The following is a 16973-nucleotide window of genomic DNA, read 5'->3' as shown; positions in this document are numbered from 1 at the left end:
CAATGGGCAGGAAAATGTTGGTAATCTGTAATCCAATTATAACTCCACTAGTGGGCAGTGCCAATCCTTATTAACTTCACAATATTACAGTATACTATCTCAGAAATGTAGTTCAAGTTCAGTTGTTTTAACTTTAATTTAAGGGGAGAAAAGACTCAGAATTAAGAGCCTCTTGCACAGTTGATCAGAGTCACGTGATTCAGCAAAATTGCCGATTTGGCTCATACAGACAGTCATTGGCAAAAACCCCTTTTGTTAATTTTTTTTAATTCTTTTTTTTTATAATACTTTTATCTCATACTGTTTCTGAAATCTACTGATTGTTTCTCCAAGCTAAGGTTAGTTAGCACACTCATTTACTGGCTATAATGTAACAGTCTATGTGCTCATTCATTCAATAGTTGCAGCAAAATTACTTATCTTATTCATTATGACTCCAGTCATTCCACTTAGGCTTCTTGCTTGCAGCAAATCCTTCTTTATGTCTATTTCAAGTAGAGACTGGATAGCTAACTGTGCCGCTGAAAACAAAGTTGATGCAGCCAGCGTTTCGCAGATCACTTTATCCCTCTGCTGCTTCAGGGCAATTTGCATTTGGCACATTGTATCTACGTCTCACATCCGTTCAAGTCACTGGAATATTCAGACTGGAAATTAGATTAAAGTTAAAACAACTGAACTTGAACTAAATTTCTGAGATAGTATACTGTAATATTGTGAAGTTAATAAGGATTGGCACTGCTCACGAGTGGAGTTACAATTGGATTATAGATTATTGATTGGACCACTGGATCAGACACTACAATAAGGTGCCTGATTTATAGAATTGCACTTTTAATTATTAAACCATGCAGTTTGCTACTGGTTGCTATGTTTGCTGTCAGTTAGTTGTAGTCCTGGTACATGGGCTTGTCCTGCCACCGGGGCTTGCATGCATCTGTGAAGCTGAATGCTATGCTGTTGGTAGTTTCGCCACCCAAGGTGGACAGGTTTCAGTGGAGATGTTAGATTAATGATGTACCACCTATCTGGGCAGTAGTGGATGGGCAATGTTGGAGGAGGAGTGTAGTGTTTGATGCGCCAACAACATTAAATTTATACTGCGCAGAAGAAAGGCCCATCATTCTACTTCTGTATTTTGTCATGAAAACTGGAACATGAGTCGATAGCACCTAACGCATAGTGGTAGTGAAATACAGCAGCACCTGTTACTTTGGGATAATGGCACCCTGCGGTTAAGCTGTAAAATCCATTCTCTGAATTTTGACAGTGATGTGGGCAGGGGAGCTACTTGGAGGAGTTATGGTTAGAGAATGACAATGAGGACCTCTGGTAAATCTGTGGTTAAAAAAAAATATATATATGGTTTTTTTTTAACTGCAGATGCAGGAATAAACCTTTTTCCACCCTGCAGGAGTGGTAAAAAGCTTTGCTTCTGCAGTAAAAAAAAAAAAAAAGTTACCACGCTGGCATCTGTCTTGCTTCCCTCCCAAAGCCCTATTCATACCTTCAGGAGCCTCAGAGACCCTGCCACCAATACTTACAGGTCTGCTCTGAAGCCTTTCCTCAGCTGAAGTCCCTCCTGATGCAACTTCCTGTTTTTGTTTAATGGTAAATCTATGTAGATAGCAGGATACATCTGTCACATAATTCCACCTCTCCTAAAGTTGAAGCTTATCTTTATAACACACTGAAACTTGTGTGGGGATGTACTCTGAAAAATCCTGCAAATGTCACCCACTTGTATAACTGATTTTATCCTGCTATCTAAGAAGATCCCTTGTTACTAGTAAGCAGTTTTCATGGTGCTTCTTTTTGTTGTGCTTTGTTTAGTAGGCTCTAATACAATGGATAGTAAGTTTTAATTCTCTGGGTAATTGTCTCTTCTCCTGCACAGGTGCCTTGGATAATAACCAGAAGGTGCACATGAGAGTCCTACAGACAATCTACAAGAAACTGACTGGTTCTACCTTTGACTGTCCTCGCTATGGTGCCCATTGGGAACAGCTGGGATTCCAGGGTAAGGAGTCTGAGGAATGCAAGAACATTTTATATACAGTGTCATCGTAAGGGTGTGTGGGGTGTGCAGACCTCAAGAACCATCTTGGAGGTGCCAGCTCCTCTCTGCCCCCACCCCCTCATGCCTCTAAATATTTGCCAGTGCAAGCAATATCTTCCATCTTCTGCTCATGCCCCAGCCTCTGCTCCCTTCTGACTTCACTTCCTGGTCATTGGGGGATGGGGGTGTTTGAGCGGCAGGGAAATGCGTGCACCTCCCTCTCTCACTATGCCACTGTTTACATATCTTTTACCTTTGCTATGATGGCTGTGTTAACATGTAGCTTTGAGTGCAGAAGTCTCAGCTGGCTGAAATTTGTGCGTTTTTGTCTTGTATTAACAACTTGCTGCATGTCTTCTGTAGGCTTCGACCCTGGCACAGATTTGCGAGGAACTGGATTTCTGGGCCTGATGCATACTTTGTACTTAGTGATGAATACCCAGACATTACCACTTGCTCATGACATTTTCAGACTCTCACAGCACCAAACACAGGTATGTCTCTAAAATGGTGTCCAGCTAGCTAAATTGGAAGCTAAACTCTAGCAATTACCTGAAACTGAAGCCTGCCAAAATAAAATGGAAACAGAAGCTAACACAGAGTCTGAAACAGATTTTTAACTTTCCCAAATGAAGGATGTTGACAGTAAACGTTTTATACACATTGTGCATAGGCCAGCCCGTCCTAGTCCAGCAACCTACTTAGGCTGTTCAAAGACATCGTCTGATTGCATTTGAGCCTTTTCAGATTTGTTGTGTTTGGGTAAGATTTGGTGATGAAGCACAATTTCAGCCAGTGTTCCCTTAGGCAATTGGTACAAATCGCTGCACCAGCACTTATCATTGTATATATTCAAAGCTATCATCAGTATATCACAATAGATAGGTTTATGCCCTGCTATAAGTAGATGGTGACAGAGGATGAAAGTGTATGAGCTCAAGCCTATATAGGGCACTGTGCAGCTTCACACTTCTAAGTATTTTTCTGTATCTTGCAGATGAAGGCATGTTGTATTGTATGGTATGTTTGCAGGATTCCTGGGCCCTGCTAGAGAATTGTCCCCAGTTGAGACCAGACAGGAGAAGAGTGTTTGAGCTTGCTGCCTGATTTCTGGGGACTGACTAGGGGAGTCCACCTCCATGGTATAGGTATGAGGTGAGAGGGTTTATGAAGCTTGGAGCGCAGAATGAGATCCGTTTTTCAAGCCTTATTGATGCAGAATTTGGTCTTTCTGCAGGAAGGCCACAGCAAGGGTCTGGTGGTCATCTCACTAAGGGTTTAGATGGTAGTGTTTGATGTGTTTTTGAGAGCACTTCCTTTGCCTTGCATCCTGATGAGGCATGGTTTTTAAAAAGAGTCGTCATGCATCCTTAGCATCCAATACTTCTACTTGTTCTTGCTTGTTCTAACCAGTTCTGTGAGCACCAGGGAGCTTTCCTTTCAAACTCATTTGCAGAGGGTTTCTAAAGGTTGAAAGTGGTATTTCTAAAGGCAATTTGTTTGACCAGAAGAATCTCAGAGATCCGACCACTATCATGTCAAGAGCCTTTTTTTGTGTGCATTGGAAGTAGGAGTTTCCATTCAAACAATGCCACCTTTGTCTCTCAAAGGTGGTGTTGACCTTCCATGTAAATCAGGTGGTTCTGCTTCTTTCATTTTAAAGGGAGAACTGCAGGGATTGCTGTCGTATTCTTCACATGTTGGATGTTCACATAGCTCCACTGCTTATTCCTAGAATAAACAGCATAAAATCTGTTTTACTACTTGGGATCTAGCTAGGTACTTGGGACCTGGGTTGGCCACTGTTGGAAACAGCATACTGGGTTTGATGGACCTTTGGTCTGTCCCAGTATGGCAATTCTTGTGTTCTGTGCTCCAGTACTTGGAGGTAACTGATAAGTTCCAGAAATTGGAAATTTTGCCCTCTTTGGTGGGTCCAAAAAAGGGGAGACCAGTATCTTTATGGATCAAGAAAGCAATTTCTTTGACCTGTTTTCTGAAGAGGTGGATAGCTCCTAGTGATATGCAGACTCATTCAACAAGGGATTGGCAACACCTTGAGCTGAGGCATAAGCAGTCTCTCCAGAAAAATTATGTAGAGTGGTGCCATGGTGGGGGTTGCATTCTTTTTCAAAACATTACAGACTGGATATTCTTTCCAGAGAGGACATGGCCTTTAGAGCAGAGGTGCTTGATGGGAACTGCAACAAAATAAATATATGAAAGTTTGCCAGTGGCCTGGGCAGGTGACTGGTTAGACAAAGTTAACATTTCTAAGCTGGAAAGTTCTGTGAGAGGACTCTAGGCTGACATAGCCCGAATCAGCATGGAGAGGAAGACTGTTACATTCCTTTCATATCTGATAAGTACAGAGTATGCATGTTGTTTTTTCATTCTATTCCTTTTATGGTTCTGTACTTTGCTATTGGCTGGGGGTTTTTTTTTTTTCCATATTCAGAAACCTATGTGAAGCCCCCTACTTCCATAAGTGATAGCATATATCTGGTGCTTGGGATTGCTTGAAAACTTGGCAGAGGGAGAGGGAATGCTGTTATCAGATGGAAGCTGGGTATTTTGAGGCATAGGGAGATCAAGTATTGTTCCAATTGTCAGTGTGAAAACAGTGTATGACTTCATCATTGCCAGATGTTCTCCTGATTTGTAGTGGTATACTTTCCTGCCACCCTTCTCAACCACCGGGTTTAGTCCTAACACTAATGGGTGTTCCAAACCAGCAGAATCCTCCACAGAGCTCACAAACTTGGAGTTAACTTGTGTGATAAACAGCTACATTTCTGCTTTCCTCAGTCCATCACTAATCTTAGCAGGTGAGGGAAGTGTATATGTCTTGTCTATATGTCATAAATATTTTTCAGAGAGAGCACAAGGGAGACGAACCAACCAATTCTGCAGTGAAGGATACGACAGCAAAACAAAGGAAAACTGCAGAAACCCGTACAATGATGTAGGCTAAGTTTATTGTATCAAAAGCGGTTAAAAACAACACCTTAAAACCAGAGGACCCAACACGGTCTGTGTTTTGGAGAACACACCTTCATCAGGCTCAAACATCACAGATGTGTACCTTTGTTATTCGCTTTGCCTCAGCTCTATCACGGCATAACGGCTCCTGATTGGTGCAATTCTGTATAAGCCTCCTGATTGGTGGATTGCCCTTGATTCCACCCTTTTTAGCTCTTGGCTTCCCGTGGAATTTTTTCCACTACACAGCCACCTACATACTGGTCGCCTTTCGGCACTCGTTTTTTCTACAGGCTATAGTTTCTTGGCGGTTTCAACTGATTTCTGTTTTTTTCGGGACCCCTGATGAAGGTGTGTTCTCCGAAACACGGACCATGTTGGGTCCCCTGGTTTTAAGGTGTTGTTTTTAACCGCTTTTGATACAATAAACTTAGCCTACATCATTGTATAGGTTTTTGCAGTTTTCCTTTGTCTTGATATAAATGTTTTTCTGCAGTCCTTCAGTGCAATATTAAAGGCCTCATGTCCTATCTTACTTGTACTTAACTGCATTTTGCAGGGACATTTTTCACCGTGAAGTGCTATGATGATTCGGAAGGTCTTGCTATGAAAGAACTTTAAACATGATGAAATGAGTATTTCTTTTGTTAATACTTTATCTCATTTCTTGTGCAGAATTTCCCCTTCTGTGTGATGTCTATCAATATCACTCGCATTGCTATCCAGGCCCTGAGAGAAGAGTGTCTCTCCAGGTAAATGTGGTGTTATGGAGTGTACTTTTCAGGGAGAGGGGAAGCAGTACTCTTATCAAGTAGTGTGCGAGAGGTATAGTTGCACAGGGTACAAATATGGATGTGGTACAAAAATTGCTCCCAGTCCACTGTCTCCTTTCATTGACAGTGACAAAGTAGGTGGGGTGAAGACTGGGCAAGTTGCACAGGCTGCGATTATATGGTCCTGAGGGGCAGGATATGAAAGTGTAGGAACTGTTGCCAACACTGTTGTGATTGTGATTTTTCAGAGAGTGCAACCGAAGGCAGCAGGTGGTCGGTGTGTTGAATGACTTCTACGTGGCCACGTTCCTGCGTCTGTACCAAATCTGGAAAATGCAGAATAAAACCATTAAAGACTCCGGCTTCACATTGAAAGGTTATCTTGTCAAAAATATTCCTTTTCTAGCTGTGCCTGACTCTGACCTGAAAATGTATCCTTTAAGAGACCAGTTGCATTTTATCCAGCATTCCCAAAGCTCAACAGTTATGCATAACTTCTGTTACACATACAAAGGAGTCTATACTTTAGCTGTTGATTCCTACTTCCCACAAAACTGCAGAAGGGTATCACTTTAAGATCCTGAACTCCTCCCCTGCTGCAGTGGAGAACAGCTCACTCTTCAGTTTTTCCTTCTGCAAGCGAACAGAAAGTGTGTTCTGCTCTGCTTCTTTTTGTTATTTTGGGGCATTTTTTGTCAGATTTTTGAATTTTTCTTGACTTCGATGCTCGGAGGTCCCCTTCTTGGGCTTACTCCGCCAGGGAAAGGATGCAGTCCCACATGGGTGGACTGCTGCTCCCAGGCCAATCTCTTGAGTACCTGTGGAGCCAGCCAGTTATAGAAGCCTGAAGAATTTCTAAGATATTAAGATCTACATTTCTCACTCCTTGTCCATTAGTCTCTAAGAGGTCTCCTAATTTCTTTGAGGAAATATAGTATATTTTGTTCACTGGAGGAATATTTTGCGAGGAAAACTTAAATGCTTCTATCAAATATTTCTTCAGTTCATCAAGAGGAGAGATCCCAGAAGATCTTGGAAAATTTTTAAAAACGGAGTTTTAGTCTCCTATTATAATTCTCTAGGAACTCAATCTTCTTATTAATCATTTGTTTGTCTTTAATTATAGATGAAGAAGTATCTCTTAAAGTTCTCATTTGATCTTTTATCAATAACAACTGCATAGTAAATTTCATTTTTGTCTCTTCCAAAGTCTTTAATAAAGTATCAGTTTTATTCACAAGGGAAGATATTTCTTCAGTCGATGCATCCACCTTCATGTCAAGCTTCTGGAGAGCAGCCCATATGCTCTCTAACACTGCCTCAGGCATTTTCTTGCCAGCTAGAATAGCTGGCTGCTCCATAGATTTTCTAATTAGCCCCAAAGATCCAGCTGCTGCTTTACCCTCAATAGGGACCTCCAATCCAGTGACTTCTGCAGGAGGAAACCCCTCCAAATATGCAGGGGCCAAGGATGAGGCGGTAGATTGCTCTCTAGAAGTGAGAGTGGCACATCTAATCCTGAAGCCAAAGAGTCTCCTTCCTCTTGGGCTGATGCTAGGAGTCCTCCAGAGTTTTGGATCAGGGCTCGGACCATGAAGACTTCAGTAGTTGGCTATGAGGTAAGAGCAGTTATCCCAGGACAAGCAGGCAGCATATTCTTGACTGATGGGTGACGGCACCGACGGAGCCCCGGTACGGACAATTTTAGAGTGATTGCACTCTAAGAACTTTAGAAAGTTCTAGCTAGGCCGCACCGCGCGTGCGCGAGTGCCTTCCCGCCCAACAGAGGCGCGCGGTCCCCAGTTTTCTTAATTCCGCGGAGCTAAGAAGACGCGTGTTTCCAACGGCTGTTGGAAGTTTTTTTCTATTTCACTTGCCTTCCCGCTCGCGCGTATTTTTCTCTTCATATTTTATTTCTTTCATTCTTTTTTACCTTTTGTGTAAAAAAAAAAAAAAAAATTCTTATTTTTCATTTTTTTTGTCGAATCTGACCCGGCGGGGCCTGTTGGCACCATCGAAGCCTCGGGCTTCGATTTTGCTACAGCAGTATTTCCCTTCATGCCCCCGTCACCGGGTTTCAAAAAGTGTCAGCGGTGTGCACGCCCTATCTCCCTTTCCGACCCACACAAGTGGTGCCTCCAGTGTCTGGGTCCGGACCATAGGGCTGAAACCTGCACCCGCTGTAGTTCTTTACAAAAAAGAACTTTAAAAAATCGACAAATTCAGCAGCGGATCCTTTTCGGTACCGCTATGGAAGTTGCACCGGTATCGACGTCGACGACTTCCTCCAAATCGACTCCGACTACCTCGGCACCGCCAGATCCATCATCGGTGTCGACTCCTGTAGGTAAGCCGGCTAAGAAGCCTTCCCCTACTGTTCTAGGCCAGCCAGTCGAGCATGCAGTGAGCCAAGTCCTGCAGACTGAGCGCCGGCCCCGTAAACGCTCCGCTCCCATTGAAGTCTCGGCCTCTTCATCGGCATCGACTTCACCCGAGCGTCGAGCGGCACCGAAGGTACCGAGCAAGAAAAAACCGGTACCGGTGCCATCGGGACCAACGTTGGATGAGCGCATTGCCTCTATCCTCCAGGTCCAGCTTCAGCAGCAACTCCAACAGTTGCTCCCGGCTCTATTGTCTCCGAACCTTCCAGTGTCGGTACCGACTGAGCCTTCGGTGCCGTCTGTCGAACAGCCTCTGTTATTGGCATCGACTGTTTCGGCACCACATAAATCTTTGTCCATGCCTGTTCTGTCAGCAGAACCAAAACGGCGTGCTATTCCTACGGGGTCGGAACCGGTACCGTTCTCTGAACCCCGTACCGTTCTACATTCCCCTGGTACCGTCTCCACTCGGTCTGGTAAATCGGTACGCAAGGCTAAACATGCTGATACATCGACTCCACTTTCCCAGGGCCGTTTACAATCGGTACGGGACCCTGACTTGTGGGACGATTCGGATGATCCCCTCGGTACCGAGGAGGATTACACATCTGATGAGGAGGAACCATCGGTGCAGGATACTACTGCTAAGCCAGAGCACTCCTCCTTCACAAAATTTTTAAAGGAGATGTCAGACACCCTGTCTATTCCTTTAGAGTCTGACTCTAAAAAATCCAAGGCATTTTTGGATGCCTTGGATTTTGACCAACCTCCTAAAGAGTTTTTAAAGTTACCCCTCCATGACATCTTGAGGGAAACTTTTTATAAGAATCTTGAAACTCCTTTGACAATCCCAGGAGCCCCAAGAAAACTAGAATCTCTATATAAAGTGATTCCAATCCCTGGATTTGACAAACCCCAACTTCCCCATGAATCCCTGTTGGTAGAGTCAACCCTAAAGAAGACTGCAGGAGCCAGTATGTATGCCTCTGTCCCTCCTGGTAGGGAAGGAAAGGCCATGGACAAATTTGGAAAGCGTCTTTACCAAAATGCCATGCTGGCCAACCGTTCAAGTAATTACGCTTTCCACTTCTCGTTTTACCTGAAGCACCTCATTCAACAGGTGACCTCTTTTCAAAAGTATATTCCGGACCGTAAACTTCCTGCTTTTCAGCAATGTACCTCTAGTCTTCTGCAACTCAGGAAGTTTATGGTCCGTTCTATTTATGATACTTTTGAACTGACATCTCGTGCTACTGCTATCTCTGTAGCAATGAGAAGGTTGGCATGGCTGCGGGCCTCAGAATTGGACGTAAACCATCAGGACCTGCTGGCCAATGCGCCTTGCCTAGGGGATGAGCTGTTTGGGGAGTCCATGGATACCACCACACAAAAGCTCTCCGCCCATGAAACTAGGTGGGACACCTTGTTGAAAAACAAGAAGAAACCTCCTCCTCCTCGTCCATTCAGGCAACAATCTTCATATCAAAGGAGGTTTTCTGCTCGGCCGGCCCAGCCTCATCCTCCTCAACCTCGCAGACAGCGTCAGCAGCAGCAACAGGCTCGTCAACAACAGCAGCCTATTGTCAAACCGGCTACTCAACCTAAGTCGACACAGCCCTTTTGACTCCTTTCTCCAGAACATTGCCAGTCTTCCTCCATCATGTCCTCTGCCTCAGCCCATAGGAGGTCGACTACAAGTTTTTCTATCTCGCTGGGAAGCAATCACCTCCGACCAGTGGGTACTTGCTATAATCGCCCACGGCTACTCTCTAAACTTTCAGACTCCTCCACCATTAAGTCTGCCAAAAGAGTCTGCTTCCAACAAGGCTCAGTCCCTCCTCCTCGCTCAGGAGGTTCAATCCCTCCTTCTTCTCAATGCCATCGAACCAGTTCCTCTGGACCAGCAAGGCCTAGGATTTTACTCCCGGTACTTTCTTGTACCCAAAAAGACCGGAGATCTCAGACCAATATTAGATCTCAGGGAGCTCAACAAATGTCTGGTCAAGGAGAAGTTCAAGATGTTATCTCTTGCCACCCTATATCCTCTTCTCTCTCAGGAAGACTGGCTATGTTCCCTCGATCTCAAGGAGGCGTATACTCACGTTCCAATTCATCTGATGTCCAGACAATATCTTCGCTTTCTTGTCAACCAACATCATTACCAATACAAGGTGCTACCCTTCGGCCTAGCCTCCTCGCCCAGGGTATTCACCAAATGTCTGATTGTGGTCGCAGCTTATCTCCGCTCCCACAACTTTCAAGTCTTCCCTTACCTGGACGACTGGCTCATCAAGGCTCCTTCTCCTCAGTCCGTTCACAAAGCCACGGATCAGACCATTTACTTCCTTCGACTGTTGGGGTTCGAAATCAATCTACCCAAGTCGCACCTCATTCCAACTCAGCGACTTCAATTCATTGGAGCCATTCTGGATACTGTTCAGATGAGGGCTTTTCTTCCTCCAAACCGCCTTCACACCATCCTTCATCTCTGTCAGCAGGTGTTCCAACAACCTTCCATCTCTGCGAATCACATGATGGTGCTCTTGGGACACATGGCCTCCACAGTACATGTCACTCCCTTCGCACGTCTCCACCTGCGTACTCCTCAATGGACCCTAGCGACTCAGTGGTCACAAGCGACGGATCCTTGTTCACAACACATATCTGTGACCTCGTCTCTTCGACAGTCGCTTCTTTGGTGGTTGAAATCATCAAATCTATCCAGAGGTCTACTGTTCCATCTACCTCCTCATCAACTGGTCATTACCACGGATTCCTCCCCCTATGCATGGGGAGCTCACTTGAACGAGTTCCAAACTCAGGGATTTTGGACCACACAGGAAAAGAAACACCACATCAATTTCCTGGAACTCAGGGCGATGTTTTACGCCCTCAAAGCTTTCCAACATCTCCTGTTTCCTCAGGTTCTTCTCATTTGCACAGACAACCAAGTTGCAATGTACTATATCAACAAACAGGGAGGGACGGTATCCCATCCCTTATGTCAGGAAGCTCTAAGGATTTGGACCTGGGCGACTGCTCGTCACTTATTCCTGAAGGCAGTCTACATCCAAGGGGAACAGAATTGCTTAGCAGACAATCTCAGCAGAATTCTTCAACCTCACGAATGGACTCTCGACTCCTCGACTCTCCAGTCCATTTTCTCCCAATGGGGCACACCTCAAGTGGATCTTTTTGCAGCTCCCCACAACCATCAACTGCCCCTGTTTTGCTCCAGACTTTACTCTCCTCACCGTCTGGAACCCGATGCATTTCTCCTGGATTGGACCAATCTCTTCCTTTATGCATTCCCTCCTCTTCCGCTCATGCTGCGCACCTTATTCAAGCTCAAGAGGGAACAAGCCACCATGATTCTCATAGCTCCACGGTGGCCCAGACAGCATTGGTTTTCCCTTCTACTTCAACTCAGTTCCAGGGAACCCATACCTCTTCCTCTGTTTCCTTCACTGCTTACACAGCATCAGCAAACACTGCTTCATCCCAACTTACAGTCTCTGCACCTGACAGCTTGGTATCTCTCGGGCTGACTTCGGCTCACGCTCTCCTTTCTCAGCCTGTCTGTTCTATTATTGATGCCTCCAGGAAACCGTCTACTCTTCAATGTTACCAACAAAAGTGGTCTCGGTTTTCTTCCTGGTGCCTGTTACATCACCATAATCCCATGTCTACAGCAGTGGGACTGGTGTTGGACTATCTGTTGTCCTTATCTGACTCTGGTCTTAAATCCTCTTCGATAAGGGTCCACCTTAGTGCTATTGCAGCTTTCCATGAGCCGATTCAAGGAAAACCCCTCTCAGCTCATCCCTTAGTTTCAAGGTTCATGAAGGGCCTTTTCAATGTGAAGCCACCTCTTAAGGCCCCTCCTGTTGTATGGGATCTTAATGTGGTTCTTTCTGCGTTAATGAAGCCTCCTTTCGAGCCTTTGGCCACAGCGCATTTTAAATTTCTAACTTGGAAAGTGGTCTTTCTTATAGCTCTCACTTCTGCCAGGAGGGTCAGTGAGCTCCATGCACTGGTGGCTGATCCACCTTTCACTGTTTTTCACCATGATAAGGTCGTTCTCCGTACACATCCAAAATTCCTTCCTAAGGTTGTGTCTGAGTTTCATCTTAACCAATCCATCGTTCTACCTGTTTTTTTCCCAAAGCCTCATTCTAATCCAGGTGAACAGGCTTTGCATACCTTGGATTGTAAACGTGCTCTGGCTTACTATCTTGATCGCACCAAACCTCACAGATCATCTCCTCAACTGTTTTTGTCCTTTGATCCTAACAAGTTGGGTCATCCTGTATCTAAACGCACCCTGTCCAATTGGCTTGCCGCTTGCGTTTCCTTCTGTTATGCTCAGTCGGGCCTGACACTGGAAGGTTCTGTCACAGGCCACAAGATTAGAGCTATGGCAGCGTCTGTAGCTTTCCTCCGTTCCACTCCTATTGAGGAAATCTGCAAGGCTGCTACTTGGTCCTCAGTTCATACTTTTACTTCTCACTATTGTCTGGATGCATTCTCCAGACGGGATGGACACTTCGGCCAATCTGTTTTACAAAATTTGTTTTCCTAATGGCCAACCTTCCCTCCATCCCTCTTTTTGTTAGCTTGGAGGTCACCCATCAGTCAAGAATATGCTGCCTGCTTGTCCTGGGATAAAGCACAGTTACTTACCGTAACAGGTGTTATTCAGGGACAGCAGGCAGATATTCTTGCGTCCCACCCACCTCCCCGGGTTGGCTTCTTAGCTGGCTTATCCTAACTGGGGACCGCGCGCCTCTGTCGGGCGGGAAGGCACTCGCGCACGCGCGGTGCGGCCTAGCTAGAACTTTCTAAAGTTCTTAGAGTGCAATCACTCTAAAATTGTCCGTACCGGGGCTCCGTCGGTGCCGTCACCCATCAGTCAAGAATATCTGCCTGCTGTCCCTGGATAACACCTGTTACGGTAAGTAACTGTGCTTTCTGGTGCTCAAGGGAAGCGCTTTAACTGCAGCATTTTATTTGGTATGCGGCACGATTAGAAACAAAAAAAGAAGGAAAATACAGTACTCTCAGCAAAAATAGGATACCTAACCACAGCCCTGTTCACGCCACCATCTTGACACTCCCCCCAGACTCGAATCTCGGCATTTTCAAAAGAAAAAGAAGCAGGGAAATGAAAATTCAATCTACCTGAAAGCAATAATACCTGAGTTTTTGATGGATTTATCTGTAATTTATTAGCTGAAAGCCAAGATTTAATAGCATTTAGGCATAATGTCAAAAATGAAAATGTACTCCAAACAAAGCAACACTCATCAAAGCTCTTATTATTCAGCACTTTCTTTCACTTGTATTCTTCTTCTAGCTTGCTTCAATAAATAACTTCATCATTCATTCATATATTAGAAATATTTCTCACAGTCTTCCATTCTTCAGTTGACCTCAGGGCTACACTTGAATTATCTATTTCATGTACAATTCAAGTATTTTGTAGCAAGCCTCCTCATCAGTCAGTTTTAGTCAAGCATTTTATAAGATTAATATTAAGCCAATAGCACTTATCTTAATTAGCAGCAAAGAGGGACTCCAGTGTGAATTCGCGTTTCACTATTAGCTGTTTCAAGGAAAGTCCCCATTTAGATCAAATCACCACACTCTCCATGCTGTAAAAATGAAAATGTAGCAAAGATCGACTCATGAAGTTTTGAAAGTAAAATTGAATATCATTGGCATAAAGTTGATAAATTTTATTATTATTTTTTTTTTATTTATTCAATTTTTTCTATACTGTTCTCCCAGGGGAGTTCAGAACAGTTTACATGAATTTATTCAGGTACTCAAGCATTTTTCCCTGTCTGTCCCGGCGGGCTCACAATCTACCTAATGTACCTGGGGCAATGGGGGGATTAAGTGACTTGCCCAGGGTCACAAGGAGCAGCATGGGTTTGAACCCACAACCCCAGGGTGCTGAGGCTGTAGCTTTAACCACTGCGCCACACACTCCCAAGCAACTTAAGATTTTACAAAGTGATATAATATGTATCTATTAAACAGTAATGCAGAAAGATGACAAGCATGTTGTGTAGTCCTAGCCCTAGCCACTATGTCATTTGATTACTTGTATCCTCTCTTAATCCCTGTGCTGCTCTTTTTTCCTGGGGAAGCCAATACTGCTCTAGAATTATTTTGTGTGTGGTTTTTCCTTTATCTCTTCCAGAAGTTGAGACATTTGCTAAGAAGAACCCCAAGCAGCTGCTGAGAAGTTTGGAGATGTATTTGGTTGAACATCACAATATTGCCACTTTGGACAAGTGGTCTCTCCATTCGTCCTCTTCCCCTGACTTGCAGTCCCAAAAAAAGGACCTTAAATTCACTGGTGTGTGTGACTTTAAACCAAGGTTGGAAGGTGAGGCACGTTTGGTCTGAGCTAGGAAAAATGACCATGGATCAAGCAAAAGTTATACTCTTCAGAAAAAAAAGGAAGCAGTTGACTTCTTGTCCATTGACATTGGAAGCAGAATAGGACGATCAGAATTGCAAAGTGCAGTGAGGGCAGTTCAGACCAAAGTTCAGACCTTGGCAATATGGGCTCATGAAATGACAACAGATGCCATGAGGAATGTAACCAGCTTGCTCTGGATCATAATTGTATACTATCTGGCATTTAAATGTTACAGCAAACTGGTTCTCTTTTTGTGTTGTTCTGAGTTGCACTGATAACTTAACAAAAGAAGCTTGATAGAAAAGAAGATGAAATTGTAAAATCCTAAATTTACAGCACATCTTGCCATGTAGAAGCAGCCACCATATTATCTATGTGATAGATTTAAATGGGTTTTCTTTTTAAGATGAAGCTGTGGCTGATTGAGTCCCCTGTTATGATGAGGGGTGACTGGCTGTATTTGTGAGATGCATCGTGGTATAGTAGTAGGTTTGGCTGACTGTGTGTTATCCCATGTGCATGATGAGTGACATACTATCTGAGGGCCTCCTACTGTTCAACAGTAGATGAGTTTCTTAATAACAGGCCAGATCTGCTCTGAGCAAAGATTGCTGAGTCTTGGGTTCTGCTTTCTTCCAGGTTGAAAAGACCAAAGGTAGATGTGTGTGTGCAGGGATGTGACCCACTGTGTGTGCTCTGGAAATTCAGATGTTTTTGTAATTAAAGTTTACTACATTTGCACATTTTGTGGGAGGGAGTAAAGCTTGAAGGAGAACACTGTGTAAGATTTACCTGTGGCTTTTATGTATCAGGATTCCTCCTGAAATATGAGTTTCCTAATACATTTTAATTCTTTCAGTTGTGGAAACTTGTAGCTGGTTTGCCTTAACGCAATTAGCAGAACACTGTGCTAGGATTTTGACCGATGTTTGTGTCGTTATGTTGAAGGCATGGCACTGTCAAAAGTTGTACATTTTGGGAGGGGGGTTTATAGTACTTCCTAGCTCTTCTTTATATTGCACATTAAAATATCATTTTTACAGCCATTGCTTTTTTTTTTTTAAACATTCTTTATTCATTTTAAAAGCTAACATAAAGTGCAACAGATTATCAAACAATTAACACAATAAACAAATGATATAATAAGTACATATCTCCTTCCCCCACCCAATACCCTCCCGCCTACCCACCCCTCCTGGATGTGTAAAAATGCTCCTACAGAGAACAAAGGATAATACTAATGATCAAGTCAAACAAAATTTTTTTAATGGATCCCAAATTTCTTTGAATTTTTTTTATAGTGTCCCAATTGTAACAAATTCGTATGTTCAAACTTATAAGTTTGGTATAAGGATTCCCACCAAAAGGTATAGTTTAACCTGTCCCAATTTTTCCAGTTTTTTGTAATAAGCTGTAAGGCAACTCCTGTCATGATGAGCAGTAATCTATTATTACTAGTTTTTCAGCCCGTTACATTAACGGGTGCTAGAATAGATGTATGTGTCTGTCTTTCTTTCTTTCTCTCTCTCTCCTCTTAGCCTGTTTCTGTATTTCTGTCTTTCTTTCTATCTTTATTTTTCCTCGGCTGTCCAGGTGCTAGAATATATGTGTGTGTGTCTGTCTTTATTTCTTTCTCTCTCTCTCTGCTTAGCCGCTTTCTTTCTTTCTGTCTTTCTTTTTCCTTGGCTGTCCATCAACACCCCTTGCCTGCTCCCCCTGTCCATTCTCCCTTCCTTTTACCTCCCCTGTGTCCACCACCTCCCCTTCACAGCTCTCCTTATGCAGCAGCAGCCCTTCTCCCTTTGTTTTACCTCCCCCCTGTCCAGCAGCACCTTCCTTCTTCCCCTGTCCAACATTAGGCCTCCGTTCCTTTTTCTTCACCCCCCCCTGTCCATCAGCACCTCTTTACTTCTCCCCCTGTCCAGCAGTAGGCGTCCCTTCCATTTTATCCCCCCCTCCTTCTTCTTATCCCTATGATACACTTACCTTGCTCTGCCCCTGATCAGAGGTTCCTGACAGCTGCCCAGTTGCACCCATTGGAAAAGTTCCCTCTGCGGCATCCCGCACCCCTCCTGACACGACTCCCACTGTCTTTCTTTCTGTCTGTCTCTGTCCCTCTTTGTCTGTTTGTCTTTCTGTGTATCTCCCTGCCCCTGTGTCTTTCTTCTTGGTGTCTTTCTTCTTTTCTTTCTGTCTCCCTTCCTCCCTTTGTCTGTCTGTCCGAAGCAGCATTCCCTCCCCCTCCATTTCCCTCCCCCCACACCAGTTCCCTGTGCACCTGCCCCTGTGTCTTTCTTCTTGTCTTTCTGTCTCCCTTCCTCCTTCTGTCTGTCAGTCCGAAGCAG

The 16973-nt window shown here is 44.2% G+C and overlaps 1 protein-coding gene across 5 annotated transcripts in view; it reads left to right on the top strand.

Moving 5' to 3' along the window:
* The window catches only part of ELMOD3 (ELMO domain containing 3), a 60416-nt gene extending 44742 nt beyond the window's left edge, over window positions 1-15674 (top strand). For all 5 annotated transcript variants that reach the window (XM_033949999.1, XM_033950001.1, XM_033950002.1 and 2 more), the window contains 5 exons: window positions 1898-2020; window positions 2423-2553; window positions 5717-5793; window positions 6063-6190; window positions 14404-15674. In XM_033949999.1, the coding sequence (XP_033805890.1) occupies window positions 1898-2020; window positions 2423-2553; window positions 5717-5793; window positions 6063-6190; window positions 14404-14612 (668 nt within the window). In that variant the 3' untranslated portion in view covers window positions 14613-15674. The remainder of the gene's footprint in view (window positions 1-1897; window positions 2021-2422; window positions 2554-5716; window positions 5794-6062; window positions 6191-14403) is intronic.
* The last annotated feature ends 1299 nt before the right edge of the window (window positions 15675-16973 follow it).

Source organism: Geotrypetes seraphini, chromosome 6, assembly GCF_902459505.1.
Source record: "Geotrypetes seraphini chromosome 6, aGeoSer1.1, whole genome shotgun sequence".
NCBI classification, from domain to species: domain Eukaryota; kingdom Metazoa; phylum Chordata; class Amphibia; order Gymnophiona; family Dermophiidae; genus Geotrypetes; species Geotrypetes seraphini.
This window is presented reverse-complemented; position numbering and strand designations above follow the sequence as displayed.